The 18,525-nt window shown below is 31.6% G+C and overlaps 1 protein-coding gene across 7 annotated transcripts in view; it reads right to left on the reverse strand.

Moving 5' to 3' along the window:
- LOC140450210 (E3 ubiquitin-protein ligase RNF19A-like) overlaps window positions 1-18,525 on the reverse strand; it is a 246,140-nt gene that overhangs the window by 68,231 nt on the left and 159,384 nt on the right. For all 7 annotated transcript variants that reach the window (XM_072543693.1, XM_072543721.1, XM_072543729.1 and 4 more), the window contains 5 exons: window positions 16,118-16,313; window positions 13,704-14,009; window positions 3,639-3,783; window positions 2,102-2,238; window positions 1,254-1,351 (listed from right to left, as the gene is read on the reverse strand). In XM_072543693.1, the coding sequence (XP_072399794.1) occupies window positions 1,254-1,351; window positions 2,102-2,238; window positions 3,639-3,783; window positions 13,704-14,009; window positions 16,118-16,313 (882 nt within the window). The remainder of the gene's footprint in view (window positions 1-1,253; window positions 1,352-2,101; window positions 2,239-3,638; window positions 3,784-13,703; window positions 14,010-16,117; window positions 16,314-18,525) is intronic.

Below are 18,525 nucleotides of genomic sequence, written 5' to 3' on the forward strand. Positions count from 1 at the left end.
TTTTATTAGAAAAACTCTAGAAAGACGACAAATATAGTGCATAGTCTAGTAACATCCAAAATGCTTCAAAATGTTCGTCGTCATTTCGAACAGGTGAATATCATTTGAATGTTTAGTAATAATTACAGCTGATGAGTAAATTGTTTAAAATTATGAATTTATTAATTTACAAATTAGTTCATTTTATTTACGTTACATTTAATAAAGTTTCCTAATAATGTTGCAAATATAGTTTTAATGTAGTTTTTGATGTGACGGAAAAAATTTGTAATTGATTGAAATGAGTGTCTGAATTCTCCAGTGAAATACGTGTCTAATCATGTACGATACATGGTATATTCCCTATTTAAAATTACATTTCTGAACAGTCTTCAGATCCGAGGTCTCGCAGCCATTAACAACACTCACCAAATATAACATTTTATCATTATTTGACGTAAGTTTAGGTTTAATTTTTGGTTACAGAAGAATGACTTTATTGCAGACATTAATTAAAAAAATACTCTCCTTCACATAAAACAAAATCGAACTTACAAGTGAGTATAAGTTGTGATAAAAGAAAAAGTATAAAGTTCAAAACAAACACCAACATTTGATTTTTATGAATATTTTCGTCACTCGTGTATATACATTAGGACAGTATAAATATAGACACGATCTATTTTATAATAACTGCAATACATAAAAATTTCAAATACATCCCATAAATACAAATATTTTCCCGAAACCGCGAATTTTAGCTTTTTCCTCATAGATGGCGTTCATAAAAAAACAAAAAACGGATAAAAGACCATACACAAAACAAAATAAAGAGGCGAATGAATCTCATGTGTATCATTTTCCATTTAAAATATTAAAAATTAGGAATCCAGATTTGTTCAACATAATAAACTGCAAATGCATCAAAATATCTGAAATTATTTTAAAACGTTTTGTCTAAAACAGATCGATATACAGACCTTATTTATACAGAAATCTTTAGATACCTTTAGAATCAATAATTCGCTGTCCTTTATAAAATTTATCTATTGACCAAGAGATGGCACTACAACTTTGAAGTAATAGGTGGGTGTTAATATTTTCATAAAATTTTCAATATCGTTCAGAATCAATAATTCGCTGTTCCTTATAAAGCCTTATCTATTAACCAAGAGATGGCAACGATTTTGATTTGGTAGTAGGTGAGTTTTTTTTTCATATTTTTTTTTTCTATATCATTATCATTAATACAGTTTAGTAAAATAAAGACTTACCGATGCTACGACTCCTCCAACGATGGCAGCATTTCGTTTGTGTTTTCCTGACGATTTATACCTAGTGAACAGCTTCCTACCAACCCAAACTGGAATGCCTACAAAGCGAATGATAAAATATTTCAATTTTCTTTCCTTGTAAATGTAACACAAAATACAATGAGCTCACAGAACATAGAAAAATTAAGATTGGTTTATATGTATTACATATTGCATTATTAAACCACATAAAAAAGAAATAAATCAGAAAATTGATATTTATTGAGATCCCATTAAAACGGAAAAGTCAAAAAAGCAAAAACGGCCTAACATAACCTCATAATTAAATGATAAATGAATACATAAAAAAAACCTAAAAACCTACTATTGGGATTTATAGTTTTTTTTTTCTGGTTTTCTTAGGTTCCTTGTTGATGTAAATTATCTTCGTAATATTCCCATTTATGTTGCCTATAATATTGGTGTTAGAACTTCAAGAAATTAATGTATGAGATTCATCTTGCAAAACTGCATGGCACTGATGAAATAAAAAGGTTTGGCAATAAATACACGTTCCTCAACAAATAATACCATTCTAAATCGATAATGTATTTTATTAACGGAACTATAAAAATTGATCGGGATAAGCTATAAAATTTAATGGGTTGTTCTTGCCTTTGCTAACGTGGTGAGGTAGCAATGTTACATATACAAAAGTTACTTTGTATGTCCCAATTGAAATAATAGCAATCAATCCAATGTTAAACCGTACATGTTTACTTCTTCGACTTGCAAGTTTATATAGAACTTTTATGTTGACACAAACAAGAAAGTAATCATGCATAAAAAATGTATTTAGGTTTGCTCACCTATAACCATAGCTGGAACTGTTATTCCTGCCACCAGCGCAATGCCTACAGGTGCCCCCACTAACGTACCCAATTGCCAAAGGATTTTTTTCTTTCTTGACCAGGGTTTCTTCCCCCAAAAAGTACAACCAGACGGACTGAAATAAAAAAAAGGATTAAAAAAATCAAATAAAGAGCAAATTCTACTTTTCATGCCGTTTATTGGTTATATAGAAATAATCTTATAACATTCATTAATAAGATTAATAATTACTATTAAGATTGGTAATTTCTGGTAAACAGCTTCTATTGAATATACATCATCCATTGGTCTCTTTTTAATTAGGTACCGTTTTTGTTCGTAGTTTCGTGGATTTTTAGTAGTTGCATCATTATACATGCCAACAATTTGCTTTTTTCGTTTTCGGTATTCAAACTTCATCTATACATATCTCTTAACTCCATCAAGAAGTCTGTGTCTTGATAAAGGCCAGCAATTACATTATTATGAGTACTGATAGAACAATTTCTCTTACTGAGTACTTGTTTTGTCGTTGAGTACTTGGCTCATGTCACCAAGTACTTTATATCCAGAAAAGATATAAATGGTTCATTCAACTTACCTTTATAGTACATGTGTTTCTTTAGTTGACAGTGTTTAGTCACAATGTCTGCCACCGTCTTCATATATCGTCCGTTACAATCCATTAGCGTCATGGATAGCTTCGTGTAAATGTTGCTGAATTTCTTAATATGAAAAATATGAGAAGTTTCGGGAGCTGAGACATTGTTCTAGAGTCTTTATAGTTTTCTAAGGGGTCGTTTGGTCTCGTAGAGTATTGCCAATACTCACACGGTGGTAGTTGCTTAAACGCAGATGTCACATAAATCGCCAAAAACAGTGCGAGCTTTTGCTTAAAACTTAAAGAAAACTGAGTCAAAAATATTAATGTACCGAATATAAGATGTTAATTGACCTGACTTTAAAAAAAAATTTGAAGAAATTGTTTTAAAAGATAACGTATGGAAGATGTTGTCTTCCGTTGGTCCATATAAAAATAATTCGTTTACTTTCTTACTCTTTTTATTTGCAACATTTATCGATATTTAATTTTTTATTGTCAAATTCTCTATTTGATATCATCTTACCATTGCTCTGCTCTAGCACAGCATTTAATATGCTCTACTCTTGCGAAGTAATTACTGAATATATGCCACGTTAAAATTCAAGCTGTCAATTCTTTATAAAATTAGTTACAGCTCTTAATTGAAAACAAACTAAACAGCCTAGGGCTAGTACTATTGCTATGCATTTTAAGCTATTTTAATGCATTTGGAATATTTTTGAGTGTTTTATTGGAATAAAATATTGCGGCTCTTTCTAGAGATCGTTATATAGTGAGAAGGATGTTATATGCTCCCATATTCTGTTATATCATTAATATATAAACGGAAACCAACAACATATCTGTAAGCTGTCTAGACTCAGCATAACCTAGAAACTAGAGCATATTTAGAGTATACTAATTTTGTTTCTCACTTGTTTTTTGATACTTACCTAAGGAAGTGAAGATCATTGATCTCCTTCATACACAGCCAACAAAATTCTGCGCCACACACTGCGCACATCATGTGATTACATGAACCATCGTCCATTTTAACTATCAACACTTGACAACGAGGACATGGTTTTATATCATCTCCTGAAACAAACAAGGAAATCATAAATATATGAAGAACACTGAAAATATAAATTTTTTCTTATTCGCAGTAGTAATACTTTATACATTTTGTTCGGTTTTTTTTAAGTTGTACCAAAGCTTTGGAATACATTGATTTACATTCGCCATATATGTAAGTGTATCAGTAGGTTTTTTATTAACCCCACTTTTATTACAATCTATATAATCTCAACCTAAAAGTTTAGGTAGATAATACACAATAATAATAGGATTGACAATTCAAGTCTCATGGCATGCCGAGAAGTATCCAGCGATGTAACCCTTTTTTAAACTTAGTCTTCAATATTGACTATATTTGACACATGCTTATACACATTTAGTACTAATCCATTAACTCTAACGGAACTTTTGCGTTGTTGTTGAGCACTAAATTTTTGTGAACAATTCGGATGCACTTTATAGAGTTAAATAACTATGTCAGAAATTGGAAGCCTTTCTCTGCTATATTTTTTACTTCGTTTTTGCGAATCTTTTTTCATGAAGTTCTAGTTGATAAGGTTTGGCAAGTACTGAAATAATGTCTTCTTCAGTTTGTAGTGAGTATTTACGACATTTGGCGTAAAAACTTTTTTAAAGTGTGTCGCAATGTTTCGGCGTTTCATAGTAGTTAATAACCAGTAGTCAGTGACTTAGGTTGGATCTAGTTTTTGTAAGTATCTCTGAAAAATTGCTTTTTTTTCTTCCATTATCAATTTTTTTAGTTCTTTTTGTGCTTTCTTAAGGTCTGCTATGAGGTGATCTTGTTAATTACCATTGTTTTCTGAACATTCTTTTTCATGTATTATATTGAAACAGTTTTTATTCATATGAGGGTTTGTAGGTAACGGTGTTGAGTTCCATAATGCTTCATGCACAACTGTGTTAAACTATTGCATGTTTGATCTGTTTATCCGTCTTTAGTGGTATGTCTAAATTGATTTGATTGTTTACTTGATATCTAAAATAACTCCAATTTGTTTTATTATTGCGTAATAGACAGTTCCTTTCTGTTGTTGATATGTTTTTACTTACGGTTATAATAATCAGTGAATGTTCAGAGCATAAATCATAACAAGACTTTGGTTTTTCTCGCTTATTCCTTTCACTACAGCAAAAACGAGAACATCTGGAATTAGTCTCCAGGTCAGTATGTGGATATTATGTTTAGGTTATCTATTAGTATTTCTTTTTGTAGTTCACGGCCTTTGGTATTATTAAGTCTAGAGCCCCACATTAGATGTTTTAAATTTAAGTTTCCGCCACAAATAAAGCTAGGTCCAAGTGTATCAAAAACGGTCTTAAATTCTGGTTTTTTTTATTATTGATTGCAGATTCATTGTCAAAATTTTCTTGTTATCAGTTATCAATGGTAGTGTCAAAAATTCACATGGAATTTTTCTTAAAGAACATACTTCCCACAATCAAAGCTATTGTTACGATAATACATATCATAGCCTATAAAACTGTAAATATATTATGACTAATTCTGTTTTTGTTGTAGTCATTTCGGCGTTTGTTTACCAGAAGCCTCTAGACCCGAATTATGATGAGTCATCCATCTCGAGGGTTCCAAGCAGTTGAAAAACTAGTTTTAGCCGTTGACCGCCTTCTAGTTTATTCGATGGCGTTCCCGTTATTCTTGTCAACACCACCAACAATGTTGTAAATTCATGTCTGCTATAGTGAATTCCGAAACTAACGGAGTTTTATATAAAAAGAGAAATTTTGTTGGGAAGAGAACAGTTAAAAAGAAGCTCGCGCTCGCGATTTAATTGTAACGTTCGTCAAATAAATTGTTGTACAGTGGTTTAATAAATTGATATAAATTATCGTGTTTTTTTTTAATAAATTAAAATAAGAACAATATAATAAATTAGAATTAATAAAAATCATAACACTATCCTGGATGCCGTTAATTTACACGAACATTTGCCTAAATTTTCCAAAAGTACTCTATATCGACTATTGCGAGAGATGGTGTTTGTTTATGAAAAAAGAGGAAAGAAAGCAGTAATGATGGAACGTCCTAACATAATAAATTGGAGGCATAAAGTTCTTAGAAAAATACAGAATTATCGAAATCAAGGATACAATATTTTCTATTTGGATAAAAGTTGGGTAAATATCGGACATACAGTAAATAAGGTATGGATGAATTCAACCATAACCAGTTATAAGGATGTATTTTTGAAAGGCTTGACTACTGGTCTAAATGATCCAAAACAAAGAGGTCCGAGATTTGTCTTGTTACATGTTGGATCTGATAGAGGTTTTCTACCAAATTCAGAATGTGTATTTTTAGCAAAAAAAGATTCAGGCGACTACCATGACGAAATGAACGGCGACTCTTTCGAAGACTGGTTTGAAAATAAACTAATCTCAAACTTCCCAAAAGGAGAAAAAAATGTGGTAGTAATGGATAATGCTCCATATCATTCATGCAAACAAAATTTCCCAAGAAGCTCCTGGAACAAACAACAAATTCAAGAATGGTTACGAGAGAAGGATATATTTTATGAAGAAGATTATTTAAAGTCAGAACTATTGGATGTAGCAAACAGTTATGCAGATATATACAAGTATAACATCGAAACTTTGGTCGAGAAATACGGCGTAGAAGTATTACGATTGCCTCCCTATCATTGTGAGCTTAATCCAATAGAGATGGTTTGGAGCCAAGTTAAACATTACGTTTCAGCCCGAAACACTGACTTTAAAAAAGGTCATGTGCAACAACTCATCCATGAAGCGTTTGCCAATGTCTCTGTTGAATAGTGGCAAAATTATATACAGCATGTCATCAGAATTGAAAAAGAAATGTGGATAGCTGACAGCCTACAAGAAGATATCCTACCGGTGATTATCACAGCCAACACCGGCAGTTCCAGTGAGGACGATTTTTCCGAAATGGAGTAGAGTCCAGACACTGTTATTGTAAGTCTTATCTTTATTCATTAGGTAGCGTTTAGGCTACATAAATTTTTATTCTTTTATTAGCGTAATTTTATTCTTTGGTGTATACACACTTTTCTTTGTAATAATTGTTGAGACTGTTAATAGTAATAATTGATCCAAGTTGGTATATATCCTGTCGGTATATAAATTAACAATTTAAATTTGTAGCCACTACGGAGCTACGAATTTTTTTTTTTTTTTTTGTAGCAGTTTCCCTAGTAGTCTCCGTTCTGTTGTTACACCCTGTATAATTTAGTAAAAAAGATTTCAAAAAAAATAGTTTATTATTAAATTAAGTTTTATTAAATTCTGTGTAATTTGCAAAATCTTGAAGTTGTAAATAATGTTACATTTACTTCTAATAGGATTGCATGATTTAATGTTATCGTACAGTAGGGCCAACGCGGTCCTGTATCACACCTGCAGACTATGAACGTGCCTAGCGGCCTAAGCAGGAACGTCGCTTCTCATAAGCACTGTACTGAAATCCTCTCGTAAATTTGTCTATAGGTGCTGAGGGTAACCATTTAATTGCAACGATATCGTTTGTCCAGAATTCTGACAGAATATTTTGCCTTTATTTCCGTTTATAAACTGCTTAGCTTAATCCGCCCTAACAAAACAATATTTGCCTTCTATTAATACAATCTTCAGCAAACGTAAATTTTCACCTCAAAATTATTAGACACCTACAACCGGTGAAGCACATTCATTCAGTGGAATATCTTTAAAGAGTTATTCGTTACTGTTTTGTTGTTAATATTAGTTAATGAATTCTGTTTTTCTGACAGATTTACGCCTCCACTGTTTCATTGCAATGATTTACTTAAATAATGTCGCTAAAGTGGGTCTTTTAAAACCTACGCGAAGAAACTTAACCTGAATTGGCGTTTTCTGTAAGTATTGCAATTTTTTAATTCTGGTATTTTTTATAATTTCACATTTTTACTCTGCGTAATATCTAATTGTTTGAAATTTTAAAATTTACAATCTTTAAATTAAATAATTAAAAAGTCTACTTAAGCCTAAGAACTTTGACAACATAAAATATTAATTAGTAAGATCACATTACTTGAAAGATCTGATAACTAATATTAATATTTCTTTTTCCTAGACTAGTCCTGTGATATTCTGCCCATTATCCAAGGATTTTCTTAGTGTTATTGTAGTATCTAAAGTATTTATCCATTCTTGAATGATTTTTATGTTAACATTGTGATTGCGCATGATTCTCAAACTATGTATTTTTTTCTTCTTCTAGTGTGATATATTTGTAAAATTACTAAAATAATGAAAATGAGTACTTCAAAACGTTTTCGGTCCTATCAGACCATCATCACTGAAACTTAAGCATTTGTAAATAACCACTTTTAAAAGGTATCAAATCTTTTGAATTGATATGTTAAAGGTTGTGAAAATAAAAATGAAAATGACGTAATGTCAATAATTTAAGATTGAATTGAAAGGGAACATACTGACCATTACTCGAAATGGCGACCACGTTAAACGCAGACCCTGTTTTTGATGGCTTGACTGGTCTTGCAAGGGCTCGTTTTTGTCTTGCAAAAGTTCTATTATATGTATATTTTGAAACTATGGTTCATTTAATGTATGAGGGGGAGCTTTCCAGGCTGCCTTTTAAATTCATGTTGTTTAATATTGTACTACTGCTTCTCTTGATTTTTGGTTTAGGTTGATACCGTTGTTTATTACCTTTTGAAATTCATCACAGTTTAGTGCAGCGATTTTAAGTGAGTGTTTCATTGCGTTAATTTATTAATTACACCCGTAAGCATTGTTAGTATTATTATTACTATTCTTTTTAAGCAGTTATGAAAACATTTTTTTGAACTCTGTTAGAAATATATAAAGTTGGTTTTCCAGGTTGCTTTGAGTTTCTTGGGTAGTTCCACTTTATTGGTGACGTTTTCTATATTTTTGTTTGGCTGTCTTGAGATGTGGCTTTTTTTCTCAGACCAGATCTTTGTATACAGTCGTCCATCCTTTGAAGGTTTGCAGATTTATCCAAAAACACGTCCGTATAATACGACAGCTTCGCATCGAATTCTCAAACTCTATAAAAGTAGTTATTATTGATATTTCAATTCTATATTTAATCTAATAATTTTAACGATAATATTAAATCGTTTCCTTTCATGTCCACCAAAGTACATGGCAAGTCTGTACGCTAAACACTGCAGTGATCAAGATTTGGACATTCGTCGGACTTTACGAGTTCGAATTTGGGAACTGGGTCATAACACTCTATTGATACCGATTCGAGCACGCGAAGTTAAACGGATTTGTTCTATATAGAGCCATAAGGCCATATATACAGATATATATATATATAGATATATATATATATATATATATATATATATATATATTGATACGATTAGGGTTTATAGAAAATAATTTATAAGTTATATACTACATAATATTAGATATTTGGTTGTTTTAAATAAGTTATATACTAGAGAATTTTATAAAATTATTTATGTGAGGGCATTTTAAGAAATTAGCATATAATAATTGTAAAAAGTTGTATTTTAGTAGTTATGATTTTGTAGATATTTTTAAGTGAGCCATGTGACTAGGCAACACACTATACCCTCCATTCCTAAGTGTCATTTTAAGAATTTTACGAATATAAGTGGGGTTATATTGTTTGAAATGTGTATTTTATTAAATTAGAGTGTTAGTTACTAATTTGAATGTTTATTCTGATCTGAAAAGCCTAAATGTCAACAAAATTATTAATAGAAAAGAATGGAATTCTCTGGATCACCGATCACCGGAGATGGCCATGTTTGCGAAATGGTTTGTTCCAGAAAATTCAGACATGTATTAAATAGAACTAAATGGAACATGATATCTTACGAGATGGTTCTAGAATATCCAAAAGATATAAATACCCGTGATTTGGATTCAAGATGGCAGTTTTTTAGTCAGAAGTCAAGCAGTTTATTATGAAAGTTAGTAGATTAGTTAGTGAAGTCAATTGTTCACAGTTTTAGTAAGTCAGTCAAGCAGTTTAATAAGAAATATGAAAGTTAGTTGGAGTCAGTGAATCAAGTACAAATAGTCCAATTGTTTAATATAGTGAGTTAAATGAAGATTAAAAATTATGCATATATTTAATGCACATTTATAATTATACACAAATAATTATTGAAGATTATAAAAGTATATTAGAAGAATATTGGATGGACATTGGAAGGAATTAAAATTATATTATGATTGGAGATTAGTATAAATCAACTTATAATAATTGGATATTGGTATATTGAAAAGAAGAATAAATATAAATGGTGTTTGCTGGTGGTGTATAAATGCTGGTGAAGAAAACTATATCTTAAATTGGTAGAAGCTGATAATTGGAAAAAGTAATTTCACAAAAACAAGGATAACCGAAGTACGAAGACATTCAGTGGTGATTAGAATCTATATAGTGGAAAACAGTTCATTTAGGCATTCAGTGAAAGAAAGGTACAAAATTTGGTTAATATAATTTAGTTAGTGTTATAACAATTTCAATTTTGAAGATAGTTTGTTTAAATTTAACATTGTCTATAGAATTTAATTAGTTTTATAAGAACATCCATTTAAAGATAGTTTATTTTAAATTTACATTGGCTAGGTTAGATATATATGTGTGTTTCATAATAGTTATAATAAAGATAATTTAAAAAAGTACTTACAAGCTAATTCTTTGAGAACCGCGATAAAAACCCTATATATTATATTATTAAAAATACTCATTGCTCATCATTCAAACAAAAAACACATCATAACAATATATATATATATATATATATATATATATATATATATATATATATATATATATATATATATATATATATATATATGTTATATATATATATATATATATATATATATATATATATATATGTTATATATATATATATATATATATATATATATATATATATATGTTATATATATATATATATATATATATATATATATATATATATATATATATATATGTTATATATATATATATATATATATATATATATATATGTTATATATATATATATATATATATATATATATATATGTTATATATATATGTTATATATATATATATATAGAATTTATTACTCGACGTTTCGGCCCCCATTTTGGAGCCATTATCAAGAGTGATACGGTTCGGTTCGAGTTCGGGGTCTCAATCTGCCTACTCCCCTCACTCGAGACGTACCAGTATCGTGTTCTATATTGCAAGAACTGTCTCTCGGCACTGAGGTCTCAATCTGCCTACTCCTCAGTGTCGAGTGACAACCGGTCTTACCCTCTGTGGCTGCTTTTATACTCGCTGTATGTGCGGGAACGGTATGCGCTGACGTGGTCTGAACTAACGTGGCCTGAGCGGTGTGGGCGGGAGGTCGCTGAAGCAGGGGTCGCCATGTTGCCGGCAATCGTTTCGCGTCATCGCGCGTGTTCAAGCTGTTAGGCCGTTTTTCGATTTCGATAGCTTCACGAATGATTCTCGATTATAAGGAGCGGATGGGGGCGATGGTTTTTGCTTTTTCGAAATCTATTTTGTGGCCTGTTTGAATATGATGTTGGGCTAGGGCTGAAGTAGTATCGGAATGTTTGACAGATATAGTATGTTCGTAAATACGGTTATGGATTCGTCGGTTTGTCTGTCCGATGTATGTACGTAGGCAACTGGAACAGTGTATCTCGCAAACACCATGGTCTTCATTAGGGATTTGGTCTTTTACGGATCTGACGAGATTGGACAACTTGGAGTGAGTAGTGAAGATGGTTTTGATATTTAGAGGAAGAAGAGTTCTACTGATCTTATCTGTGACACCTTTAATAAAAAGTAGAAAGATTTTGGGTTGATCCGGCGGCAAGGTTTCTTTTTTGGATGGAATGGGGTTTAGATGTTTTTGAATGCTCTTGTTGATTTGGGTTTTGTGGTAGCCGTTTTGTAAGAGTGTTTGCCTTATTGAATTAATTTCGGATGACCTATGATTGTTGTCGCTAAGTCTTATGGAACAAGAAATGAGAGTGTTGACAACTGAATTGAGTTGGGCGGGATGATGATGTGACTGGGCATTAAGATATCGGTTTGTATGAGTGGGTTTCCGGTACACGGAATAGGAAAAACTGTGAGGTAAGTTTTTCTGAATAAGAACATCAAGGAATGGCAATGACGCTTCAGACTCAACTTCCATCGTGAATTGAATACTAGGATGTATTCCATTCAGGTGGGAGAGGAAGAGATCTAACGTGTTTTTACCATGAGGCCAAATGACAAAAGTGTCATTAACATACCGTAACCAGCAGGTGGGTTTGAGATTTGATGACGACAGGGCTGCTGTTTCGAAATGTTCCATGAAAATATCAGCTATTACGGGAGAGAGGGGAGATCCCATTGGGGCACCTTTGATTTGACGATAGAAATGATTTTGGAATGAAAAGTATGTATTAGACATGCAGTGTTTTATAAGAGATAGTGTGTCTTGGGGGATTTGATGTTTAGAGTCCAAGATGGTAACTTTCATATATATATATATATATATATATATATATATATATATATATATATATATATATATATATATATATATATATTATATATATATATACATATATATATATACATATATATATATATACGTATATTATATTGTTCTTATTTTATATTATATTGTTCTTATTTTATATTATATTGTTCTTATTTTATATTATATTGTTCTTATTTTATATTATATTGTTCTTATTTTATATCATATTGTTCTTGAAACTCTCCTAAGTAGGGTGTTGCAGTGCTCCAGTGCTAAAGTTTAATTTGTGGTAAATAATTGTCTTAATTTCATTATTATTCATATATTTATCGCTGAATGCATTTTGTGTGCCTTTATTAACAAGGTTTATTCATGTCATATCTAATTAACTGATTTTTATTGATAATTCACTCAGTAAAACTATTTATTCACTTAGTTTTAAGTACCTGATATAAGGATAATTTATTTACGGCCTGTGACGGTTATTACTCCTTTGTGTTTTATTTTGATGATTGTTATTTCTCACTGAAAATTTTACCTTTTTTATCATATTGACTATAGTATATTTATTTGGTTAATTGTCGCTTTGTATAATCACCTTGGTAGTTATTCTCAACTTTGTTGCTATACTAGAGTCCACGTGCATATTTCTTTTATATTTCGTAATATACACACTTAAGCTGAATGGGTGAAACCAGACGTATATACCCAGACTACCTTTCTGATGTCTTCATATGATATAGAGGGCATCGCATGTGCAGAAAGCATCACTGTGCTGATCTGTACAGTAAAACATAGAAAGCTCTTATATTTTGGTCATTTGATGAGAAATTATAAATACGAAATTCTATGTTATCATGATAGAGTAAATTAAAATGAAGCAGAGGGCCTGGTAGAGAACGAATCTCTTACGATCTCAACGAATCGCTAACGTTGAATGAGGATATGGCACGGAAAGAAGATGCGTTTTTAAAGTTTATTTATATGATGTATTTCTTGCAAAAGTTGTATAACCTAATATCCGTGTAAGACTTTGTATGTTTGCAAAGAGAAAGTATCCCAATATCAATACATATCTAATACATTGATATTTCTATCGATAATGACGTAATACTACAGTTTACAGTCTATTTTTGGAGCATAAGTTTTTATCTTAGGTATAATATGTTAATTTCAGCTGCCTATAGGAGTCCACTTAAAGAGTTAAATTTTTCATGTTTGGTTCTATAAGAAGCTTTTTTGAAATGTGTTTGAATTTGAATTTTGGTTCCTGTTAAGGCGTAGTTTTACAGAACTTTACTCCGAAAAACCTTCATAACTCGTTACAAAATAACTATATTTTTACTGAGAGAGACCAACAATAAGTATGAATCTTCTTCAACTACATATACTTACTATGTTGCGAATCCTGACTATAACTAATCGACGATGATCGAATATTCGGTGATCTCTGAGCTCTCGCAGCGTCACAGGTTTGGTTAGGGTGCCATTCAGCTTTGCAGTGGTAACAGAAGTATGAGTCGCATCCAGGACGCTCGCATTTCAACTTGGGACAGCTGGCGCACTCGCTGGCGATGACTGCGAAGCAGCAATCAGGGGCAGGGCACCATCGCGTGTCGGGATCCACAGCCAAAACACGGCGCACCATGAAATCTTCGTACTTCTCGAAGAGGGCAGTGTTGTCCAAGACAGCACGAATTTCTAAAAAACAACGAAGATAATAATTAATACTATTACATTACGCGATTAATACATTATACAACTATTAATATACCAACCATAATTTACTGACTTGTATATGTGCGAGGATGTATTGATCTACGTATACTACTTGTTCTGTGAATAACGAAAATACTGCATTACCATCTAAATGAATAATAATTTATTGGAAGTGTTAGTGTAAAGTGTAACGTCAAAAAGTTAAAACAGGGTTGCAAAATAAAATGCGAAAAATAAAAAGGATGACCAAAATTGTGAGAATTTATAAATTTGAGTACCAAGCCATCACGAAGTACCTCTATTAGGCGTTAAGAGGTAAGCAGATTTACGAAGATATGCTTAATACACTTAGCGATCAACGTTTTTGGTATAAAACCGTGAAAAAATGGATTGCAAACTTCAAAAGCAGTAAATTTTTCATTGAAGATGAAGATCAATTATTTAGAAAGCCACTATCTGTATCCACTCTTGTAAATATCGATGCAGTGCATGACATAATTTTAAAGAGAGAAAATTTAGAAATTTTTCCACAGTTATTTTGATTTTGCAGGACAATACCCCTGCATATAAATCATATATATTGCCATAAAAAAAATTTATGATTTAAGTTCGAATTACTCGAACCTCATTACTCTCAAGATCTGGTGCAGTCGACTATCATGCCTTTCTTCAACTGAAAAAGTTGAAGCGCGTTGTATGTTTGTTGTAATCAATATTTAACTAAGATAATAGTATGCTAAATAATACAATACTTTTACTTTCTAATTTTATTTGCTTCTATGGAATTTTTTATACATTCTTGATATAATTTCATCTTATTTTACTCCCAATTCATAGTTTAAGTAATTGATAACAGATAACGATTTTTACAAACAATATTTTGGATTAGCAATGGGCTCTTCATTATCTCTATTATTAGCAGATATTTTCAAGGAGGAATTTGGGTCTAGGCCACAATGGGTCAATTGTGGCCTAAGTGCTGTGAAACTTAACTCGCCCTCCCTACTCTACAGATACAGAAGGAGGAATTTAAGCAAAATACTATGCACAACCGTGACCAAAAATTCACAATATGGTGGAGATATGTGGATGATGTGTTCTTTATTTTGCTTCATGGACAAGAAGCATTGAATAAATTGTTGATGGACATTAACAGTAAAGAAGAATCAATCAAATTCACCATGGAAAAAGAAAACAACAACTCACTACCTATTTTGGACGTGTTAACCACAAATCATATAGGATATGTAATACAGGATATGTACAGGAAACCAAACCACATCAACAGATATTTAAATTATCATTCAAATCACAACATAAATATCAAAAATTCTTAAATCATTGTATGATGGATCCCACATCACCTGCTCTAATGGAAATGCATTTCAGAAAGATAAAAACCTGCTAACAAAGGCTTTAACAAAAAATGATTATACCTTGTTATTTTTAAACAAGATTGAAGAGATTTGAAGATGACAATAGTACCGTATGTATATGTAAAAAGCTTATCGAAAAAATTAAAAAATTAAAAAGGATAGGAAAATACATCACAACATTCAAAACAGCCAATACACTGCAATGTATTCTGTTAAAAACCAAACCAAACAACACACAGGAGAGATAAAGAACTGCATCTATAAAATAAAATACCTTGTCAATGCAACAATTTAATTTTTATTAATGTTAATAGCAACTAATACAGATTAATACAGATAATTTAAAGACACTTTTATCGGCTGTAGCAGACATGGAAATAAATAAACTTGGAGTACATTTCCCACGTGATGAGAAATTCAAAATATGAACTACTATATGTAATTAATCAGGGAAAAATAGAATGTCTTGGATGACGAGGAACATCCTGGCCAAGAACCTCCGTCAGTGGTACGGAGTCAGTATCACGACACTATTTATGTCCGCTGCGACCTAAACTGTCAACAACGTAAAGATCATGCGTCTGGTCGCCAAAAGTCGTGGAGGACAAAGCACTTAAAGAAGAAATAAGTTCTTCAAGACATTGACAAAATCGAAGATTTTGTTTAGACCAACAGTTTCAATATAATTAAGACATTAATATATTACTTTCTTACCATTAGGATGCATCGGTTCTAAGCATTGAGGACAGGATATACATATTCGAGACTCTGTGATTTCAACGCGAAGATACTGCTGGAAGCACGGTACACACGCTCTATGGCCGCAAGCCTCCAATTCGCAAAACTCTTCCGGCGTTAACTCTGCGAAGCAGAGAGGACATTCCAGGGATGAGGGCAGCGCTTCCCCACTCTAAAAATAGAAGAACAAATTAATATTCATGGTCTAACAGATATAGCAACGAATTGCAATTTCGTTTAGTTTCAATTTTTTAGTTGCCATTTTATATTTCAATACGTGAATAATAGGGAAATTGTATGTAACACATATTTTTTTTAATAAAAAATAGAAAAATCACAGAGTGAAGTATGTTATGAATAGTTTGTATATTTTAAATGATATATAAAATAGTTATTAATTCTTGAATTTATTTTTAATGTAATTTAAATCCGATCCGATACAATATTTTGACAACATTGCTCTATACGCATGGCATGTCGCCTCTTATTAACTGAAAGTAAAACTACCAATATCAAATTAATAGTCAATGTAAAATTAAGTACTTTATTTCCATAAACTAAACATAATAAAGCATTCTAACGTAAAAGTGTGAAGAAAGTACGATGTTGTATGTAAAATGTTAAGTTACAAAATGAATATAGTAATTAACATTTATATTCCGGTAAATGAATTGTACTAGTCCGAGTAGATACTTACGTAAGTTCTACAAGTTCGCTACAATCGTTAACGGTCGTGTAACATTTAATATTTTATTGCACCGTGTCCTTTCTACGCACTTTTACCAAAATAACTTTATGATGTACCAAAAAAATTCTTCTACATTCTCTTAAGCAATCCTATCGCGGTTTCTTTGTTATAAGCTTTACGTTTTCTTATAGCAACAGTTATTATATTTATATTGACAGATGAGGTTTTGCTTTTTAAATAAAAATTCACAATTCTCAGAAAGATGACTCCAGAATATACGGTCGCCGGGGTTAGCAATAGTACACTTGGCCTTTCAGAACTTACCGTTAGTGCTCGTTGAGATGATTCTCGAATAATATATATATATATATATATATATATATATATATATATATATATATATATATATATATAGTAAAAAAGTGGCCACCCTATAAATTTTCGAAAATAAAAATAAAAGTTTTATTTGTTTTCTGCAGTCGCTGTTTATTTTCTAAGTTAAAAACATTTATTGGATTTCGACTAAGTGAATAATTAAGATATGGTGATATCTACAGTAGATGTTGCTCGAATTATTGCATTGCTACAAGACCCCAAACTTAAGGTATTCCGAGAACTACAGTACGGAGAGCTTTCCATCTCTGGTACATACTCACGTCGACCTGGTTCTGGTCGTAGAAGAGTTACCTCTCAAATAGATAATCGTTTTATTGTGACGGAACCTTTAAGAGATCGCCATTCCACTGCAATTGCTACAAGAAACCATCTGCAGTAGGTTCGCAATGTGAATTTAAGTGAGAGAATGGATAGAAGACGCCTTAATGAAAGAGGACTAATGGCAAGAAGACTGGCTATTGTTCCCGAATTACAACCCAGACACTATAGGAATCGATTAATCTTTGCTCGACAACAGCAACACTGGGATATACAGGATTGGAGCCGAATTCTCGTTACTAATGAATCGCGGTTCTGTTTAAAGTCTGGCGATGGCCAAAAGATGGTTTGGAGACGGAGAAATGATTGATATGCCCAAGCTTGTATGTCCCAAAGAAGAAAGTTTGGCGGTGGTGCTGTCATGGTTTGGGCTAGCATCTCATTTGAAACTCGAACTAAACTTATTTTCATTTGGTGTATTTATTGGGGACAATTTCGTCTTTATGCATGATAATGCACGACCGCATACTGCAAGAATCGTGAAAAATTACTTGGGGGAAGTAGAAATTGATACTTTAGAATAGCCAGCCTGCAGCCTTGATCTGAATATCATCGAATATCTTTGGGATGAACTTCATCGTAGGGTTAGGAGTCAACCAGACCAGCCACAAAGTCTTTGCAGAACTTCAAAACATAATTCGTGAAGAATATGAACGTATTCCTCAAGTTTTTATTCACAATTTGTTCCTTTCTATAATACCCCATATCAGACAATTTTGTTTAAGTTCACTCGTAATTTTTATTGTTTGTACTTCGTTTTTATATTACACGAAATATTTATACAACACTAATATCGTGTTGTATAAATAGTTTAATAAATTAGAACAGCTCGTTTTATTTAAAATTGTTACAGTGGTGTCATGTGTGGGATAATTTATTAATTTAAAAATAAATTAAGCAGTGACTTTTGAGAAGACTTTTGAACTTTTAAAAAGTATTGTTCGTCGGGAACATCCGCGTAGTTCAGTAGTGATTTTTATAT

Source organism: Diabrotica undecimpunctata, chromosome 1 (genome assembly GCF_040954645.1).
Source record: "Diabrotica undecimpunctata isolate CICGRU chromosome 1, icDiaUnde3, whole genome shotgun sequence".
NCBI classification, from domain to species: Eukaryota; Metazoa; Arthropoda; class Insecta; order Coleoptera; family Chrysomelidae; genus Diabrotica; species Diabrotica undecimpunctata.